The sequence below is a fragment of the Schizosaccharomyces pombe genome (genome assembly GCF_000002945.2).
Source record: "Schizosaccharomyces pombe strain 972h- genome assembly, chromosome: II".
Lineage (NCBI taxonomy): Eukaryota > Fungi > Ascomycota > Schizosaccharomycetes > Schizosaccharomycetales > Schizosaccharomycetaceae > Schizosaccharomyces > Schizosaccharomyces pombe.
Window position 1 is genome coordinate 1010218 of NC_003423.3, and position 18509 is coordinate 1028726.

Consider the following 18509-nt stretch of genomic DNA (forward strand, 5'->3'; position numbering starts at 1 on the left):
AGACCAATCAATAATAATCACGTTCAGATTTCTTAGTATTTTAGCTATAACTAAGTCATTGATAAACGTAAGTTCTATTTCACTTTAAACTGATTAAAAAGCAATGTATCATTAAAAATCCTACTTGATTATGAATGTGATTTTAAACAAATTGGTATACAGCATGAAAACATGGGTTGAAACTTAATTATATACTGGAATAGAATATGTGAATTCAGTCCAATAAGTTGCATATTATATACTTAATCCATTCAAAATCAATCAACATTTCTAAAATGAGAAATGACTAAGTTATTCTCCTTGGCAAAACGATGGTAATTCAGCAAGCAAAGTGTAATTTACATAAGCTATGCATTTAATGAAAAGATTAACAATCACGTTTTTTATTTTTTTTTGTGCATGGAGACATGACAAACTTCAACATCAACTTCACTGGATATTAGTAATGATATCCAGAATTTTTGCGCTTCTGAGAGCCTATCATTATCGCTTTTAACTTCTGAAAACATAAATTTTTTTTTAGACGGATTCCACAAACATAAATCAGGTATCCCGCTAGAACTATTTTTATAATCTTGGGTCAAAGCAAGAAATATTTGGGCGAGTCCATTATCGTTGATACAATCGACAATTTCAAGAAGCATTTCGCAAGTATACGACCAATTAAGACCTACACAAAATGTTTTTCTTTGGTGCTCTCTGATATAATTATCTTTTATAATTAGGCCAGCTTTCCCATTTCTTATTTCCTCAAGTCTTTTCATGATTGTCGATTCTCTAGATATATAAAAGGAATCAGTGTGCAAATCCAAAGGTGCACTTTGAAACGGAGATTGAAAAACACCAGGAACGTCCTCAAACAAAATATCCCAGAATGTCAAAGCAAACAAAGTTAGCAAAATGCTGCTTTCAGCATGTATACCTTCCCACCCAATCGATTGATAATGTTGAAGAGCAAGCTCTTCAACTGTGATAGCATTATTAGTCTTGCTACGCCAAACAGTCCGGTTTGAAAGGTCACCGTTATGTATTCGTTCACCATGAAGAAAAAGTCTTGAAGGATTATTATTTATAAGTTTCATGCTTTTTAATTCGGTAGTATTAGAGACTTTTAAACACTTCCGTAAGCGAACAAGTCTCCTTTGTAAGCTAAAGTAATATCTGAGGTGGGTATACTTGTCTTCAATACCATTTTCACAAGTTGATAAAGCAAGCGTTTTCCAATAACGCAAAACGTTAGTATCCTCAGTTTTAAAGTTGTATTCCAGTAAGGCTTTTCTATTATACCAATGTCCTCTTTTACCCACCAAATATATATTTTGAGATAAAAGGGTATCTAATATTTCATGTTCAACCTCAACTAATCGCGACTTCGCGAGAATATTTAGACTTTTATGTATTAAGTATGTGTAAACAGCACCAGGACGAAAGCTAAAAGAAAACCTTACCAATCGAGTATCTACTTTTCTATTTTCTTCCACCCAAAATTCCCTAATGTCTTCATTTAGATATGTCGACCATATAGGATATATTTCAAAAAAACTGTTCAACGCTTGTTCGAGTGCTTCCTTATCCGAAGCGGCAGTGTTTTCAAAGATTGGAACCAAGTTTTTTGAAAGTTCTAAAACCTCAACGTATTCAAGGCATTGAGCACGACAATTAAAGACGTTTGAAGTTCGCGATAAAACGTAATTCGGGTAGGAAAATTTGTTAAGGCGTGCTAATATTAAAGACGTAAGCGATTGTTCATCATAAATGGACGAACGAAAGTACACAATATTAATTCGATGAAATAGGTCTACTAAAATTTTCTTTGGTTTCACACAGGATTTGCATTGATATAATAGTTGCTTCCGAAGAAACGACTCTTGCTTATGCATCACACCAAAAGCATCAAAGGACAAAAATTGTTGACCATTACAATGTAGTACTGATTGTCTTTTAGATAGGAAAATGATTTCTTTTGAAATTTCAGACCTGCTTTTTCCACACACCTTCGTTTGTCTAGCTAACGAACGCAATTCATCGAGAGATAGAATTTCAATTATTTCTTCAGTTGACATGAGTGATTCATCTTCAAAAAAATTTTTCAGAACAAGCTGCTTACAGCAGGCAATAACATCCTTGCAATCTGGATAAGTCAAATGGCCCACGCGGAACCATTTATTTCTTTTACGCATGAATAGACGAACAAACAAGTACCGTTCATCCGAGTCTAAAGCTTTAAAGTTTTCAATAACCCTCAACTCATCATCAGTAAAGATATGCGGTTCACAATCGAGGACGGTGTTTAGGATTTCTTCGAACCCCAGCAGATACATTGAATTTTTAGTAGAATATACATTGTGCTTATTAGTATTGGCAACTTGTCCTTTAACTGTTGTCTCTGGTGCTTGACATACAACTTTTAAGGGAGGGAAACATAACTTGTTCTCGTTTACCCCAGATTTATCTGGAGTGTTTATGTCGCACGCTTCATTAAAGAATCGTTTCATGAATTTTTAGATATCACAGCAGCGCGACTGAATAAGTGCACAAGATGATGGCCGTAAGTAAACAAATATTTAAAAAAAAGAGCGGCTTTTACAACAATGGAAAGCTAGTATGAAAATAAATAATAATAAATTTTGAATGAATGTAAACGTCTTCTTGTGTAATAAAGTAAATTTTTAAAAGATTGAACATACAATTTAAGAGCATGGATTTCAAGGATAAAATGAGACAAACATTAAATCTATCGTGGATGTACTGGCAAAAAAAAAACGAAAATTATTGAATTTCATGGCAGCTGTAAATTTTTAAAGATTGCTTTAAAAGAAAGCCATACAATCAAATACTATGGTCAAAAGAGAAAAATTCGTTAAAACTTAGGAGAATGGTACTAGGGTAAGGACAACAGTTTAAATAAATGCTTTTGAAAATTTAACTGCATTCGTAAGTTACAGTGTTGTCTATAATGCAAGTTTAGCGAAAGTTGCTATTTGAAACTAAAAAGAAAATGTAAGTCAACAACGTTGTGCTTAAAATTACGACGCTGGCGAAGTTACTACAAACTCTCACTACCTTAACTTAGTAAGTCGAAACTTTTGACTAACCTTGGGCGTATCACATAAAGAAAAAATAAGTTAATTATTATTGTTCATGTTATAAATTTTTTTTAGCAAGGAATCCAAGAGCATTGACGCGCATATCATTTCATTAGAATTTGTACTTTTGTATTCCCTACTTTCATCAAAGTTTTTTCCGGAGAATTTAAGAGTTCATTTTAATAAACGAATTTCTTCCCTCCCTTCTTTTTTGAATAATTTTTTAAATAGCCTCATATTCATTCACTAACATGGATTTGTCTTCCAGATTATCATCAGGTTCTTCACGGATACCCAAGCGACACAGAGATTATCGCGATGAAGAACCTAGACGAGAAAGAGGTTCGGGTGGGATAGGAAGGGAAGACCCGAGAGGCCATTATGGCTCTGAACGACCTAGAAGACGTCGCCGAGACGAAAGTGATTTTCGTAGACATAGAGAATCTCGTGAAAGAAGTTATCGAGAGGATGAGAGGCCAAGAAGAGAAAGAAGATATGATGATTATGAGCCTCGATCATTACGTTATTCATCTGTCGGAAGAAGTAGAAGTCCACCTCCCAGCCGAGAAAGAAGCGTAAGGTCTATCGAACAGGAACTCGAACAATTGAGAGATGTAACACCAATAAATCAGTGGAAAAGGAAGCGCTCTTTATGGGACATTAAACCACCTGGTTATGAATTGGTTACTGCTGACCAGGCGAAAATGTCTGGTGTTTTTCCTTTGCCAGGCGCTCCTAGAGCTGCAGTTACTGATCCAGAGAAATTGCTAGAATTTGCTCGCTCTGCGGAAGGAAGTATTATTGCTCCCCCTCCGCCCTTACAACCAGGTGCTAGCAGACAGGCTCGTCGACTAGTGGTTACTGGAATTCCTAACGAATTCGTTGAAGATGCTTTTGTATCATTTATCGAAGATCTATTTATTTCAACTACATACCATAAACCCGAGACAAAGCATTTCTCCTCTGTCAACGTCTGTAAAGAAGAAAACTTTGCTATTCTTGAGGTCGCTACTCCTGAAGATGCCACCTTCCTCTGGGGGCTTCAGTCCGAATCATATTCTAATGATGTCTTTTTAAAATTTCAAAGAATTCAAAATTACATCGTCCCTCAAATTACCCCCGAAGTTTCTCAAAAAAGAAGTGATGATTATGCCAAGAACGACGTTTTAGATTCAAAAGACAAAATTTACATTTCAAATTTACCTTTAAATTTAGGCGAAGATCAAGTGGTGGAGCTACTTAAGCCTTTCGGTGATTTATTAAGCTTTCAATTGATAAAAAATATTGCAGATGGATCTTCGAAGGGTTTTTGTTTTTGCGAATTTAAAAATCCTTCTGATGCGGAAGTAGCTATCAGCGGTCTTGATGGTAAAGATACGTATGGGAACAAGTTACACGCACAATTTGCTTGTGTAGGTCTCAATCAAGCTATGATAGATAAGTCTAATGGAATGGCCATTTTGACAGAACTTGCTAAGGCGTCATCACAATCTATTCCAACTAGAGTCTTACAATTACATAATTTAATTACTGGGGACGAAATTATGGATGTACAAGAATATGAAGACATATATGAGTCTGTAAAGACCCAATTTTCGAATTATGGACCACTTATAGATATAAAAATTCCTCGTAGTATTGGCACTAGAAACTCGGGATTAGGAACTGGAAAGGTTTTTGTACGATACTCCGATATCAGATCTGCAGAGGTCGCAATGGAAGAGATGAAAGGTTGTAAATTTAATGATCGCACGATTGTCATTGCTTTTTATGGTGAGGATTGCTATAAAGCTAATGCATGGTGATTTCAGTTTCAATGAAAAGGTTAGTATAATATCTTAATGTTAGGGTAATAATATCAGTATTTCTCATTGGATTGTTTAAAGTGTAACAAAGTACTCAATTGTAATGAGCGATTGTGGGATGAAGTAATTCTTGCAAGCATTTCCCGTTATACGCTTTTTATCATCGGTTTAATTTACAAGGTTCGTTGTAAGGATTCTTAATATATGTATTTTTTGTAAATTGTTAGTCACTATCGTATTCTTCCTCGCTACTGCTGCTTTCCTCAGAATCGTTTTGATTTAACGATTCATCTGCAAACTCTTTAGGCCTTTAAACTAGTTAGCACAATCATCTAATGTTATTTCAAGAGAATTTCTTACCAATAAATTTGTTTTTTCCAATTTTTTAAAGGGCTTTGTACCACGTACAATATAGTACCGTCAATTTTATTGTCCTTCTCTAAAAACTCAGATTTATCAACTATTACAAACCCATTTCTCCTAACCCATATTTTATTACGATACTTTGGAGGCATCTCAACAAGTAATTCCTGTCCATTGTTTTCTACTACCATAAAAAGCGCAGATCCTTTAAGTTGCACAACTTTGGCGACGACTTGATCTTTTTCCAACCTAGCTGGTGGATCAAACGAAATTTGACCGCCATATTTTTTTGACATATTAGTATTTCTCTAAAGAGCTCGTATATATGTGATAACCAAGCAAATCGTAGAGAATTGGGTTTATGGTGGTTAGGAAGCTTCGACAAGTGGATTTACAAGATGATATGCATTTCATAAATGTCATTCCTTTCTATGAAAAAATAAAATTTAGTATACCATTATAACTTAAACGTAAAAATTGATCTTTATCTCATATAAACTACCCTTAAAAAAAAACTTTAAATGAAGCTCATGAGAAATTGTCAGGGAATACTTCACTTATTGAATCCTCATAATCTAAATCATCATGATAATCATCATCACTATTTTCAACGGACATGCCCTCTTTTTCAGGATGTAGATGTTCGTCCTCTTGTTCAGCAAGTAATTTTAACTTAGCCTCATCTTCAGGAATTGGTTGAGATTCACATCTTCGCTGATGTTCGGATTTAATTTGGGCAACTCTCACATTGTAGGAATTAATTTGACGTTGATACTCTTCCAGGCGAGTTGAATAATTTGCTCGTCTCGCGTTAATTTCATCAACCCATGGTTGTTTACCTAAACTATCCAAGGCTCGCCATGTCTTTCCCAATTTTGCACGTATCTCATTTTTTGTGGCACGTGCTTCAGGATCGCCAGTAACTCTTTGTTTATCCTGATCTGCTAGAGTTTTACAAACGTGCCATTGAGTTTTTTGGTACAAAAGGTAAGGATTAGCACTAGGCCTTGATGGTGGAACAGGAGACGGTCCCAATAATTCGGCAATTAGTAAATCACATTCTTGCTGTTCTTTATCAAGTCTTTTTTGTCTCAAGCGTAAATACTCGGTATGGTATGAAATGCGCTTTTCCTTATTTTCTCTTTCTCCCTCTTTGCCTAAAGCTTGTTGAGCATTTCGCTTCGTGCCGTACGTTTTACGGGGTTGTTCCAAGTTTTCCTCAATAACGAGAGTGTTAGGTAAAACAACATTGCCTATTAACGAAGCCAAAACATCTCTAGCAGCCAGTATGCCCGAATCAAATGCGCCGCGTATCGAACCTGAATTTTTTTGGGAAATTGCTTCACTAGCAAAAAACACAGTATTGTCAATGGGCTCAGACAATATTGCATAATCCTCTTCCAAAAACAAATTGGATATTTGATATGATGAGTGATTTGTATAAGAATTATTCTCCCAGTTACTGATAATCGTTCGAATAGGATTTATGGCTTCTGATTTCGGTTTATAAACTTTTTTAAGTTGAGATACAATCCCATTCACTATATCATCATCCTTCATAAAGTCGATCCCTTCAACCTTCACAAAGACTGATAATGTGGGATGTTCGTAAAATCGAGTGCAATCGTTAAATATAAAGTTTCTACCTGAATCTTGTGGTAGTGAACCAAATATACTTATGTTTGGTTCCCAGAATTGGGTTTTAAAAATGAGGATAACCTTTTTCACATTGGTAAAATGACATCTATCAATAGCCTTTAGCTTCTTTTCTTCGAGAGGCGGCTCGAAGGTAATCAAATGGGTATTCAGCTTGTCCATAGGTATACATATAACCACTTTATCGACTGAAACTGTTGTTTCATTTACAAATGATAAGTTAACCGTATTATCTTCTAGCTTTACAGTATGGACACACTGGTCAAAAAGAATTGGAAGTGGAGAAGGTGTTGAAGCAAGGGAGTTTAGCATATCCGCCATTCCATGTTTGAAGGAATATGAAGCGACATTTTCACCTAATAATAAATTCAGGTTTGGAATGCTTCCCGGATAAACATTTTCAAGAGAAACAGAGAGTGATTGTGAAAGGTATTCCTTAAACCATTCAAAAATTTTTAAATCTAAAACAGTAAGATGCAATAAAGAAGTGAGGGTGTTAGCCGAATTACCAAGAAATTCAGACAAAGTGTCCTTTATTTGTAAAGGAAAGGCTTCAATTGAAATATACCAACCAATTTGGTCAAGCTTTTGAATGAATTCTTGCTCAGGAGGAGTAATCAACGAATGAAGGGGCTGTTTACTAGCTGAAGCATTGAAATAAAAAAGTAAAGCATCAAATAAACGAAAAATACGTTGAACATGTTCGGTATCAATTCTTCCATTTTCGATATCATGTAAGATAAACTCTCTATTTCTAGTATGTACTGCATCTAACGAAAGCTGTTGTGAGGAAATTATGTATAAGGGGTCACTGTCGAGCGTGGGCATTCCGATTAAAGAATCGGTCAATAAGTTAACCATACATTCATTTGTGGCATTCACAGTTGTAGCTAGAGAACTTTTTTCACTAACTTCATTATCACTCAATGGAACCATATGGGTATAGATATGGCCACCCAAACGTTCACTAGCTTCGTATATAACTATGCGAGGAGGTTTTTCTCCCCGGCTTAAGAAATCTTGCTCATATTGAGCAAATAGGTTGGTTAGCTGGCGAGCACAAGATATTCCTGCCATGCCTGCGCCTATAATAGCAACAGTTTTTTGGGAAAGAGATTCATCTAATTTTAGGGAGGATATAATATATATACACCCATAGTTTATGTGACCGTTACGAGACAAAAACTCAAATGCCAGAGAAGCCAGTGGAAATGCTTTTTTTTCACGAACAATACCAAGAGCTTCATTAAATGATACATAAAGAGTCGGGTTTCTATGCCAAAGGTAACAAATGCCATTTCGTATACTTAAATAAAGAGAAAGCCATGTCGGATTCTCAAGGATTTCAGAAAGCATCTCAGCTTCTAGAGGCGAGAGAGCATTTGGTGGAAGATTACTAGCTATAGCAGATTCATAGCAAAGTCTCTCGAAAGTGACACGCGGTATGGCAGGGATGCTGGATTTAACAGATATAGGAGCCTCCGCGGAAACATAGCGCGTACCATTTCTTTCAAGAGAATTAGAAGTATTTAGAGCTGGTCGACCTCTACGACCAGCAGGTCTACGCCCTTTTATAGGTAATTTTTGCAAAGATAGCACCTCCTGGGATTTTTCTAAAGCTGATGGCTTTACTTGGGATAAACCGTTGATATTCGTTGGAATAGAGGCTTTAGAAACAGTCTCAGACACGGGTCTCTCACTCAATTGACTCAAATCAAATATTTCCTGCTCAACGGAGACACTTTCGTTACCTCCTTCATGTACATTGTCAGAAGATTGGTGACCAAATATGGCCCACAACGAAGGGTCAGATGATTGTGCGTGCGTATCTTTTAAAACGTCCGAAAGAGCATCTTTCGAAGACAAATCCATCATTTCAACATAATCATTAGACAGAAGCTTTCGTCCATGAGTTGCAAATCGGATTGCCAAAGTTAAAGTGTGTGCTAGGTAAGACGCTGTTAGGCGTACACTCTCCACTTATAAGGAGACTACTTTTTGGGGTACTCACGTAAATTAGATTACTTTGTTTCAATAGCAAAATAGCTTAAGAAAATAACATTAATAAATATTACAAGTGATGGGTTGTGTTATGCGATGTGATATAGTATTATGGTTGAATCATATTTTTTGAACACAATGTTTATGGAACTAATGGTGACAGAAAATAATGAAGATTACCATCTAACCAAACGTCTACAAGTATCTTCTATACATAATAAACTACAATCAAATTGCATAAAGCAGTTGGGTTTAAGAGTGTGTCTAATTACATACATGGTGTAAAAAACAATAGTTTATAATTAGGTAAATATCTATCACTTTTAAGAAAAACTAAGAAAACAAAAAAGTATTAAATTTTAAAAACTTCTTAATCGTGTTTAAAAAAAAAAAAAAAAAAAAAATTGTTATGTCGTAACAACAACCAAAGATCTACCGTTCATCAAATCGTTGTTTTTGTTAAAACAGGCGTTTTTTTCCTCTATTACCAAGTCGCTTACGTTTACAAAATTGGATTATTTAACTTTTGAAAAAAATTAAGTAGTTCTAATTGATGCCAATTGATTTTTTCTTTTTAAGATTACCATTTGTTAAAGCAGTGTGTCTTTAATAACACCCTCCAAAATGATGAAGCTGTTTTGTCTAAACATCTTTCGTTTCCTTTATACTACGAGTTTTATTAGTGCAGTACTCTCTTTTAACCAAAGACCTATCAATATGCAAGAAGTTCGTGAACCAAGGCTCTTTGAATTGCTTGCCGAAACAAGAGATTGCAACATTTTTTCTGAGCTTATAATGCAGTTTCCTGATTATGTTCATCTCTTCCAACAAAAAGATCAGCATATCACTGTCTTGGTCCCTAATGATGCTGCATTTCAACAGTGTAAAGTCAAACCTTGGGCAATTGAATACAAAAATGGAGTTGCCGTTAAATCCACTGACATAGTTCATATTACTGAGCAACAAGCCCAGGACAATATTCTTAAATTTGTCGAGCGCCACATAATTACTTCTTCACCTATTGAATGGAATAATGAATATAAGACAATCGATGGTACAGATGTACATGTTATTAAAAAGGAAGAGGAGATCTATATAAATGAGTCTATTCATGTTCTCTGCCGTAAAAAAGCAAGCAATGGGGAAATGTGGGTACTAAATGCCACTTTATCTACACCAAGTATTCGAGAGTAGATAAAGGAAGCTACCTATACTTCCGATTCCCAAATTGAGTAACATTCCATGTGCGAATGATGGGTCAGAGAGTCTCATCCATAGACCAATAAGTACGGATCCGCCAGCGCTAAATAATAGAAGAGATAAAACCCACATATTTATTTTATATATCGGTATAATTAATAACTCTTCACTTCCACTTGCTTCTATCTGCTCATATCGTTCTGCGACTGTACGACATCCAGGATGTGTATCAATCTTGCGTTCAACTATTTCTCTACGCATCACCTTTTCTGCCCAAGGATTCCACCAATGCTTTCGGCGCAAAACGTATTCGCATTCAGGTCCAAATGAAATTCCTTGTAAAACGTAGAAAATAGATGGTCGATTTTCACTGCTAAAGTATTTTGCATACGCCTCCACTAACTGATTATCGTCGTCTTTATCGAAAGGCAAGTACCATCTCGAATAATGCTTATGGTATAAACAAACTCTAACTTGATTCTCATTTTTACCCGACTCATGTTTCAATAAAGCTGAAGGTCCTGGCAAACCTATTGTAGTATTTCTGGGAAGCGAACCAGCTGACCCAGCAATAGCTGTTGTCGCGGTAAAAGGTTTTGTAGGGGTTTCAGAAATTGAGTGACGGGTGGTCATTGGAACTTGGATTTCCCATGAATTACCCATTTGAGGGCTATATTCTGGTAAACTCATCTGTTTATGAATTCCAGAAGCTCCATTCATTGCTTCATGATAAATCGAAGCGGCACGATCTTGATGACTTTTCACATTTCTCTCGGTTTCACCTCTGAAGTAAGGTTCGCTCACTTTTTGCCTTTTCGGCACATGTGTGTCTTCCTTATTTGACAAGTTTCTTGTCAACGGCTTGTGTAATTGTGTCTTGGTAAAGCCAAATTGATTGATCTGCAAGGGTTGCAAATCGAATTCACCCTTCTTGAAATCAACTTTACATTCCATATTTTGATTAGTGTCAGTCATCATGCATGAACCGCTGTTCAAAATTGACATTCTAGCTAAACGATGTTTCGATCTTGCAACCCTGTACAGCTAGGTTGTACTTCCAAAAAATTTGTAAAAGAAAAGCTTTTGCTTATAATTTCTACAGAAGTACGTGTTGTTGGTTAAGTTTAGTTATGCAATCTAAGGCTTATAAACAAATGAGGTTTGTTTTTTTAAACGAATGGGAAGGGTGTCAGCCAATTTATTTGTAAACAAATAAATGCTTACCTAAATATTAGCATATGTTTTTTTTTATTGAATAGTCAAAGCAGATATAATTCTTGTATAATTGTTTTATGCCTTGTTAATATGTTATTATGACAATACAATTACCACCTTAATGAAGCGCGATTTAACCATATTTTAAGTAAGTTATTGTTGATTTTATATTTTCAAACGTCCCCAAAAAATTGTAAATCCGTAAAGAGCTTCAAAAATATAGAATATCGAATAATGCATGCTAGTTGACTGTCATTTTTGTAAGTCAAAATAACATTAATAGATAGTCTATTTTTTACTAGATTTTATATCAAAAGAATATATAATTGTTTTGATCACAAAAATCTCATATGTCTTGTATATTATCAACATGTTAAATGGTATAGAAGCCGTTTTATTGTTTGATTGGGCTTCACTTTTAGTAGCAAATGCGATTTTAACATTTGGAGATCTTTTTAAGCTGTTCGAAGAGTAAAACTATTATGCAGGAAAAGTACTTGGTAATTGAAAACTTGAGCTCAATAAATATCGAAAATATCGTTTTCATTACTCTAACCTCAATGGCTACAAGAATGAAGCTTCAGCAAGTATTGTTCAATTAAATAACGTATAAAAATGAGGTTATTTATCTTGAGAATACTTAATTATTTACTAAGGACTCCTACAAAATTTAAGATTTCGATTGTTCTAAGTATACATTTCAATTGTTTAGCGGGTAAATAAGTCGTATGAGATTCAGTATTCCCAACTACGCACTTCTTTCCCAATGCAGATTACCTTGCTCTAAGCTCAGTTGGATAATTTTTTTGTTGAAATTTACGTAAAATCTTTATTCTATCTTTTGGAACTATATTTGCATTAAAGGCCGGCTCATGAGTTCTTTGGTTTTAAGAGGGGTTTCTCGTGTCGAGATGCCTACTATCAGTCCAACTTTAGGAATATACACGAGGAAGTTTGCAAGCCAAAAAATACTTCAACGTCAATTCGATGTTGTTATAGTAGGATCCGGTCCTGTCGGACTGGCTTTAGCTGCTGGACTACAGAGTAATCCCGTAACTCAATCACTCAAAGTTGGGCTTTTGGACATTCAGGATACGATGAAATTAAAGGATTGGAAGTTTGAAACGTACTCTAATCGTTGTAGCTCTTTAACGAATCATACCCGCATGTTTTTTGACAAAATTGGTGCTTGGGATTTTGCTCGCAAGGATCGCATCCAACCTTTCCAACACATTCTTGCCTCTGATGGTCTAACTAATTCCTCCATACATCTTGATCAAAAACCAGGAAGTGAACCCATGGCTTTCATGTCGGAAAACGTCAATTTGCAATACGCCCTTTTGAATTCTATCATCGATAAAATGAATAACAATATTAAAAAACCTAATTTAGAATTTTTAATGCCTTGCACTATTACTAAGCTTTCTAAAGGAGAAAATATCTATAGAACGCATATTCATACAACAACTCATGGTGAATTAACAACGAAGCTCTTAATTGGTGCGGATGGAAGAAATTCAATTGTTCGCAAATACGCAAATATTTCCATGCCAGGGTGGAACTATCTTACTCATGCTGTGGTCGGGACACTTAAAATTGATCCGTTAAAAGGACCTGCCGTAGCTTTCCAGCGATTTTTACCTACCGGTCCTTTAGCTTACCTTCCTTTACCTGACAACAATGCTACCTTCGTATGGAGTACGCGGCCACATATTGCATCAAAACTTCTTCGTCTTCCAGAAGAAACTTTTGTTAAGTTTTTGAATGCATCTTTCCGCCTGGATTATCCCGATTTAAGCTATTTGTATCAAATGGATTTTTCTGAGCCTTCCAAAGTTAATGAACAGTTGGATTGGAGGTTGCAAGTTAAGAGAAATTCTAATATGCAGGTCCCTCCTGTTATAACCGAAATTGTTTCTGGTTCTAGGGCGGCATTTCCGTTGAGACTTGCCCATGTTGATGAATATGTAAAAGAAGGAATTGCCCTTTGCGGGGACGCTGCTCATAACACTCATCCATTAGCTGGACAGGGATTAAATACTGGAATTCAGGATGTTGAATCTTTAATATCAGCACTCTCTTTTGCTATCAAGCACGGTCAGGATATTGGTAGTGTTTTTTCACTCCAACCGTATTTCCGTGACCGTTACTTCAAAAACCATGTTTATCTAGGAGTCGTTGATAAGTTCCACAAGCTGTACGCAATGGAAAATCCGGTGGTCACTTCTGTACGAACCCTTGGACTTTCATTATTTGATCGCAGTGCTAGCTTGAAAAACTTCATTCTTTCTACGGTAGCTAATGGAATTTAGTATTGTCGAAGTCTACTATACTATATTTACGTTTTACCACTGGAGCTGACTAATTTATTCAAACAATAAACAAGATAATGATTTTAATATTATTACAGAAGCTATCACTTTTGTCCCATTTATAAGTATACGCTATGCAATGTATCAACTATATTTCACAATTAAATTACTATTTAGCTTTGCTTAATCAAAGTCGTCGACGAAGAGTATTCTCAATCTATCACAATAAAACATGCAAGAAGCAAATACTAGAAGCTTTCATTGATAGCTAAAAAACATGCGATAGGAGAGACTATAGTTGTCACAAGCCATTCATTATTGCAAATTAAGAATCAAGCAATGTACTGGCCGTATTATATATACATCATAATGAAAGCTCACCAATCTTCTTCTTCATCACTACCACGCACAGCTGATGCTCGCATGCGCAAGGCATCAGCAAGTGAACCAGCTAAGTTGTTGACTTCAGCTGGACTAGCATTATTATTCGCTTGAGCTGCAACATTAGTCGAAGAAGCGGTGGTTTGAGGTGTAGAACCTTTGTATTCTGTCACATAGGTTGCGGGAACCCATCCTTCAGCACCATTCTTTAAAGCAAGCCACCACCCGCTTGGCTCCTTTTGAACAATTTCTATAATTTCGTCTTTCTTGATAGTCATTTCATTTGGACTGCGTCCCGCAAAGTCATATAAGGCCAAGTACAAGTCTTTCTTTTCGACTTCAGCGGGAGGAGGAGGAGGAGGAGGAGGAACAGCACTAGGCTTGCTGACGTTATTAGCAACTGGAGCAGAGGGTTTAGAGATATTGCTTGGAGAAGAAGCTGCAGAAGTTACCGTGGAAGGAGCTGGTTTAGAAGCAGAAACAGTGGTTGCTTGCTTAATAGTTGTAGTCGTACTTGTAACTGGGGCTGCAGCTTGAGTTGTATTAGGACGAGCTTGCATAGCAGGAGCAGGGGGACGATTTTGGGTTTGTTGAGCAGTACTTACGGGATTAGCCATAGGAGCAGGTTTGCTCTTCGCAGCCGGCATAGATACGGGCTTTGTAGCAGCAGGTTTGTTCTGCACAACTGGGCGAGGCCCTCTAGCAGCTGCTGTACTACCACCAGTTGCTAAGCGAGGGAAAGGCTTACTCTTACTGGTAGGAGGCAAGCCAGTACCAACATGAATAGTTCCACTCTTGTAGTAGTCATAATCCTTAGTGGTTTCGTCTTTTGCCGTCTTAACAGTTTGTACCTTGCCAGGCTTTCGGCAGTATTGAATGGTGGGACCCACGATAACTTGAATATTACGATTGATTCTCTTTAAGGTAGTTATAAATTCTGTTTTGAAAAAGCATCGCAAAAACATATCTCCATTTTGGCTGGACTTATTACGAATTGCAACCCAATCATCTTGCAAATTTGTAAGACCAACAGAATCGATGGAAGATACAGCGAACTTCTTCTCCACCTGTTGTGTGAGCTTTTGGTCAACAATTTTTGTAATCACCAAATATAAATTCTTTTTGGTAAGAACCAGTTGACGAGGAGAAGGTTTGGAAGTGCGGCCTAGCTTATGAACAAGGACCTCACATCTCATTGAGAAAATTACGTGATCGTTTTGAGAGAGGCCGCATGTGTTCCATAGAGTACCATTAGGCTTTGAAGCTGATAGATAATCTCCATAAAACTTACGGGATCCCAAAATACTATATCTTCTGCGTTGCTTTTTACCTTGCAAAAGTTTAGTACCCTCATTACGAACACGTTCAAGTTCCATGTTAACTTTGTTCCTATTCCACAACTTCTGAATACAAGCAGCAGCTTCAGATCTTCTTCTAACATAAGAACGCCAAGCACGTTGTATACGGGTTGCCATTGTATCCCAAAACTTATCACGCATGTCTTCGAGCGCGAATAAGGTCTCCGGATTTTTAATGAAAACTTTGCTAGTACCCATTTGGTATTCAGATGAAGGAATATTGGTATCTTTCAAAATCTGTTCGCAAGCAGACTTATCATCACCCTGCCAAGTGTATTCTCCTGCATAACTGGTTTTACCACTAAGAACTGCAAAACGCTGAGCAAACGTATCGAAAGCTTGACGATAAGCAAAACCAGCACGACGAATACGAATGTTTTCTTGCAAACCTAAATATTTGATTTGATGTAAAACCATCTGCTGATCGTAATCGTTAGGCGACTTAGTCTGATTGGGTTTAATCGTACGTATATACGATGGTTGACATTTCATAAGAGTCTCTACTAAATCATTAGCAGAAGTTTTGATACGATCACCAGCTGTAGGAGGACGACGACGGGAGTTACTCTCTTCAGCCACTGGGAAAATAGATTTCATGAACTCGTTGTTGGAAGAATGAATAAGGTTAAGAATATCAGTTGCTAACTGATCCTTATTCTTATCGGTCATTCCTGTAATGCTGTAGGTTACATCACCAGCGTAATGTTTGACTATAAATTGATTTTGTCTCTGTTCAAAATGTGGATTGGAGGATAAAAAGTTTAACCGCTGAGCAAAAGCACTATCCGCCGCAGCAGAGTCAGCATGAGCGGTAGCGATAGCGTCGTTCATTGCTGCGAAAAGACCAGGAGGTCGTTTGGATTCAATCAAATCACATACAACTTTATTGTTGAAATATTTGATAGGAGTCCAAGCAATTTGCTCACGCACGTATTCTTCCTGTTCAGTTTTCAAAGTAAGTTCTATAAAAATTTGTTGCAATTTTTCATTAACATAGTTAATGCACAATTGTTCAAAAGAGTTGTTTTCAAAGATTTCAAAGCCGTAAATATCTAAAATACCAATCGAATTGGAAACGCTGTTGTCTGATGTGACCAAAGCTTTGTTGACACGTTCGACAATCCAATCAAAAAGACAGTTATAAATCGCCATAGACAAAGCATCACGAACAGCCAAAGCTTGTGTTGGATTTAAGGGGACTTCATATACAGATCCGCGCCTTGCACCATGCTGAGTTTGCATAATACGAATTGTCAAGGCACGCTCAATAGCCGCAACAGGAACACCGATCAAATAGCCTAAAAATTCGGTGATGCTCTTGTCAGAAATCACGCTACCACCATCTTGGCCTTCTTGAAATTGAATATTTCCTAACCAAAGGATGATAGAAAGCATCCTAAATATTTCATCTTGCTCCGGCTCGGTGATACCAATAACCTTCATGGCGTTCATCGTTCCTTGGAAGTCCTTCTCATCTGAAATCCCATCAACCGACAAACATTGACAAGCAGAAGTGTAAACATAATTCTCCGGACCTTGAATGCCATATGTATCACGATATTTCTGAGGAGCGCTCTTGGTGAATTGATAGAAAATATGGAAATTACGCTCATTGCGAACTTGATTAACAATTCGGTTCTTTTCTAATAAGTAGTTCGTAATTTTAGCGCCGACAGGAACACCTCCGGAATTAAAAATCATTTCTAAATACTTTCCATGACGAGAAGAATTATTATTGCGAAGAGTTTTTGCACAACCAAAACTTTCCAATAAAGGATTGGTAGCTAAAATAATTTCGGAAACTCTTTCAATTTCAGTGCCAACGGACTTTGAAACATGTGTAATATATTGCATGATCCTTTTTGCAGCCTCAGTCTTACCAGCACCCGATTCACCAGAAATGATAATACATTGATTCTCATGATAAGACTTCATTTGATAGTAAGCGTTCTCAGCAATTGCATAAACGTGAGGGCTCGTTTCCAAACGGTTTTTTCCTTGATATGATTTCAAAATATCCATCGTATAAATACCCAGGTCTCGAAATGGATTTACAGAAATCAACACATGTCCAATATATGTATAAATCTCTCCATTGCGAAATCTCAGTTCCAAGTTTTTGTTAATTTCCTCATCTGTAATTTTCGAAAGTAGGGTTAAATCATCAACACCCACAGTCTTTTTGCGTGTGCTGGTATAAACAGCCTTTTTAATACCATTGCTTTTCCCAGTGCTATTGGGAGCAGCTGCAGTCGCAGCTTTCGCGCGGTTTGTTCTCTTAAGGATGGCCTAATTTATTAATTAGCTAACATTCGGCATGCATATTTACTTACCATAAAATCTATTCACTTATGGCCGAACAAGAGATAGGTTAACGACAAGTCCGCACTTACGTGTAGGTTTCTTCTAATACTGAGATAATTGCGTTACGGATCGTTAAAATGAGCGAAATATGAGTTTCTAGGTCAATATTGCCAAAGACCGTTCGAAACTTCAGACCCCAATTATTAAAATTGTACTTTAGCTGAAAATTGAATATACTTTAGCTTTCTGTCGTTTGCTTCATCCATTTTTGGTATTGACATTAAAACAATTACCTAGCCGAAAGAGGCTTGTTATGTAACATACTCGAACGAAACTTATCCAAATGTGTTTTAGGGTAACTTCATTAGGTAAGGTAACGAACACACTAAAGGTATGAAATTTGCGACTAATTATGATGAAGTGATAAACATAACGCGCTTGAATTAGTTAATACTTGATTTGATTATTGTGTGTTCATGTAGTCGATAAGATGAATTAAATGAACATGAATTTTCAATTATGAATATTTTAAGTCGAAGATACCTTTCATAAAGCGAGAAGTTTTGAAGTATTTTAGATATAACGGCTATCGCCGTTTCAAGAACCAAAGCAGCCGCAGATTATTATAACGCGACATAAAAGGTTGAATTCCCCAGCAAATACAACTGTAGTTCTCGTATTGACCTTGAGTATATTCTATGACAATTAACTTATTACAGATATTAGGATGTAACACAATATGAGAGAAGCTATATGATTTGCAGTAACTTAAACATAATCATCTGTTTATATCATTTATAAAAGAATACAAACAGTGATTTATAGACA

General features: G+C 36.4%; 8 protein-coding genes and 13 long non-coding RNA genes across 21 annotated transcripts; 11 read left to right on the forward strand and 10 right to left on the reverse strand.

The window, feature by feature from the left end:
• Positions 1 to 21: 21 nt before the first annotated feature.
• SPOM_SPNCRNA.1404 lies at positions 22 to 1061 on the forward strand. Its single transcript, NR_150284.1, has one exon. It is a non-coding gene; the product is annotated as a non-coding RNA (long non-coding RNA).
• On the reverse strand, positions 131 to 2888 carry fan1 (fanconi-associated nuclease 1). The gene has a single exon (NM_001021302.3). It carries the CDS (start codon positions 2493 to 2495, stop codon positions 384 to 386), a length of 2112 nt encoding a protein of 703 aa, NP_595395.1. The 5' UTR covers positions 2496 to 2888; the 3' UTR covers positions 131 to 383.
• Positions 1199 to 2591, forward strand: SPOM_SPNCRNA.4971. The gene has a single exon (NR_194326.1). It is a non-coding gene; the product is annotated as a non-coding RNA (long non-coding RNA).
• Positions 2889 to 3092: 204 nt separating the features above from the next.
• On the forward strand, positions 3093 to 4962 carry prp2 (U2 small nuclear RNA auxiliary factor small subunit, U2AF-59). Its single transcript, NM_001021303.3, has one exon. The coding sequence runs from the start codon at positions 3338 to 3340 to the stop codon at positions 4889 to 4891; it is 1554 nt and encodes a 517-aa protein (NP_595396.1). The 5' UTR covers positions 3093 to 3337; the 3' UTR covers positions 4892 to 4962.
• Positions 3098 to 3837, reverse strand: SPOM_SPNCRNA.1405. Its single transcript, NR_150285.1, has one exon. It is a non-coding gene; the product is annotated as a non-coding RNA (long non-coding RNA).
• tif1102 (translation initiation factor eIF1A-like) lies at positions 4646 to 5624 on the reverse strand. Its single transcript, NM_001021304.3, has 2 exons — positions 5252 to 5624; positions 4646 to 5199 (listed from the first exon to the last, which is right to left on the reverse strand). The coding sequence occupies exons 1-2, from the start codon at positions 5548 to 5550 to the stop codon at positions 5115 to 5117; spliced, it is 384 nt and encodes a 127-aa protein (NP_595397.1). The 5' UTR covers positions 5551 to 5624; the 3' UTR covers positions 4646 to 5114.
• Positions 5069 to 5674, forward strand: SPOM_SPNCRNA.4972. Its single transcript, NR_194327.1, has one exon. It is a non-coding gene; the product is annotated as a non-coding RNA (long non-coding RNA).
• A 44-nt stretch (positions 5675 to 5718) lies between these two features.
• Positions 5719 to 9024, reverse strand: lsd1 (histone demethylase SWIRM1). The gene has a single exon (NM_001021305.3). It carries the CDS (start codon positions 8783 to 8785, stop codon positions 5783 to 5785), a length of 3003 nt encoding a protein of 1000 aa, NP_595398.1. The 5' UTR covers positions 8786 to 9024; the 3' UTR covers positions 5719 to 5782.
• On the forward strand, positions 5810 to 6907 carry SPOM_SPNCRNA.4973. The gene has a single exon (NR_194328.1). It is a non-coding gene; the product is annotated as a non-coding RNA (long non-coding RNA).
• Positions 7095 to 7570, forward strand: SPOM_SPNCRNA.4974. Its single transcript, NR_194329.1, has one exon. It is a non-coding gene; the product is annotated as a non-coding RNA (long non-coding RNA).
• On the forward strand, positions 8030 to 8326 carry SPOM_SPNCRNA.4975. Its single transcript, NR_194330.1, has one exon. It is a non-coding gene; the product is annotated as a non-coding RNA (long non-coding RNA).
• Positions 9025 to 9325: 301 nt separating the features above from the next.
• mug57 lies at positions 9326 to 11464 on the forward strand. Its single transcript, NM_001021306.3, has one exon. It carries the CDS (start codon positions 9536 to 9538, stop codon positions 10103 to 10105), a length of 570 nt encoding a protein of 189 aa, NP_595399.2. The 5' UTR covers positions 9326 to 9535; the 3' UTR covers positions 10106 to 11464.
• Positions 9469 to 9928, reverse strand: SPOM_SPNCRNA.4976. Its single transcript, NR_194331.1, has one exon. It is a non-coding gene; the product is annotated as a non-coding RNA (long non-coding RNA).
• On the reverse strand, positions 9967 to 11231 carry mug97. Its single transcript, NM_001021307.3, has one exon. It carries the CDS (start codon positions 11114 to 11116, stop codon positions 10079 to 10081), a length of 1038 nt encoding a protein of 345 aa, NP_595400.2. The 5' UTR covers positions 11117 to 11231; the 3' UTR covers positions 9967 to 10078.
• Positions 11465 to 11739: 275 nt separating the features above from the next.
• Positions 11740 to 12029, reverse strand: SPOM_SPNCRNA.4977. Its single transcript, NR_194332.1, has one exon. It is a non-coding gene; the product is annotated as a non-coding RNA (long non-coding RNA).
• Positions 12030 to 12072: 43 nt separating this feature from the next.
• Positions 12073 to 13804, forward strand: coq6 (monooxygenase Coq6). The gene has a single exon (NM_001021308.3). The coding sequence runs from the start codon at positions 12199 to 12201 to the stop codon at positions 13636 to 13638; it is 1440 nt and encodes a 479-aa protein (NP_595401.2). The 5' UTR covers positions 12073 to 12198; the 3' UTR covers positions 13639 to 13804.
• Positions 12152 to 12684, reverse strand: SPOM_SPNCRNA.4978. The gene has a single exon (NR_194333.1). It is a non-coding gene; the product is annotated as a non-coding RNA (long non-coding RNA).
• SPOM_SPNCRNA.4979 lies at positions 12797 to 13044 on the reverse strand. The gene has a single exon (NR_194334.1). It is a non-coding gene; the product is annotated as a non-coding RNA (long non-coding RNA).
• On the reverse strand, positions 13746 to 17756 carry myo1 (myosin I myo1). The gene is made up of 2 exons (NM_001021309.3): positions 17711 to 17756; positions 13746 to 17666 (listed from the first exon to the last, which is right to left on the reverse strand). The coding sequence occupies exons 1-2, from the start codon at positions 17711 to 17713 to the stop codon at positions 14016 to 14018; spliced, it is 3654 nt and encodes a 1217-aa protein (NP_595402.1). The 5' UTR covers positions 17714 to 17756; the 3' UTR covers positions 13746 to 14015.
• SPOM_SPNCRNA.4980 lies at positions 13976 to 16202 on the forward strand. Its single transcript, NR_194335.1, has one exon. It is a non-coding gene; the product is annotated as a non-coding RNA (long non-coding RNA).
• SPOM_SPNCRNA.4981 lies at positions 17736 to 18447 on the forward strand. Its single transcript, NR_194336.1, has one exon. It is a non-coding gene; the product is annotated as a non-coding RNA (long non-coding RNA).
• The last annotated feature ends 62 nt before the right edge of the window (positions 18448 to 18509 follow it).

What these genes read in the sequence shown, in the direction of transcription:
- fan1 (NM_001021302.3), bottom strand. Translation starts at nt 2,495, where the DNA reads ATGAAACGATTCTTTAATGAAGCGTGCGACATAAACACTCCAGATAAA.
- prp2 (NM_001021303.3), top strand. Translation starts at nt 3,338, where the DNA reads ATGGATTTGTCTTCCAGATTATCATCAGGTTCTTCACGGATACCCAAG.
- tif1102 (NM_001021304.3), bottom strand. Translation starts at nt 5,550, where the DNA reads ATGTCAAAAAAATATGGCGGTCAAATTTCGTTTGATCCACCAGCTAGG. An exon ending in TGGAAAAAACAAATTTATTG is followed by an intron (nt 5,200 to 5,251) that starts GTAAGAAATTCT and finishes ACTAGTTTAAAG; the next exon opens with GCCTAAAGAGTTTGCAGATG.
- lsd1 (NM_001021305.3), bottom strand. Translation starts at nt 8,785, where the DNA reads ATGATGGATTTGTCTTCGAAAGATGCTCTTTCGGACGTTTTAAAAGAT.
- mug57 (NM_001021306.3), top strand. Translation starts at nt 9,536, where the DNA reads ATGATGAAGCTGTTTTGTCTAAACATCTTTCGTTTCCTTTATACTACG.
- mug97 (NM_001021307.3), bottom strand. Translation starts at nt 11,116, where the DNA reads ATGTCAATTTTGAACAGCGGTTCATGCATGATGACTGACACTAATCAA.
- coq6 (NM_001021308.3), top strand. Translation starts at nt 12,199, where the DNA reads ATGAGTTCTTTGGTTTTAAGAGGGGTTTCTCGTGTCGAGATGCCTACT.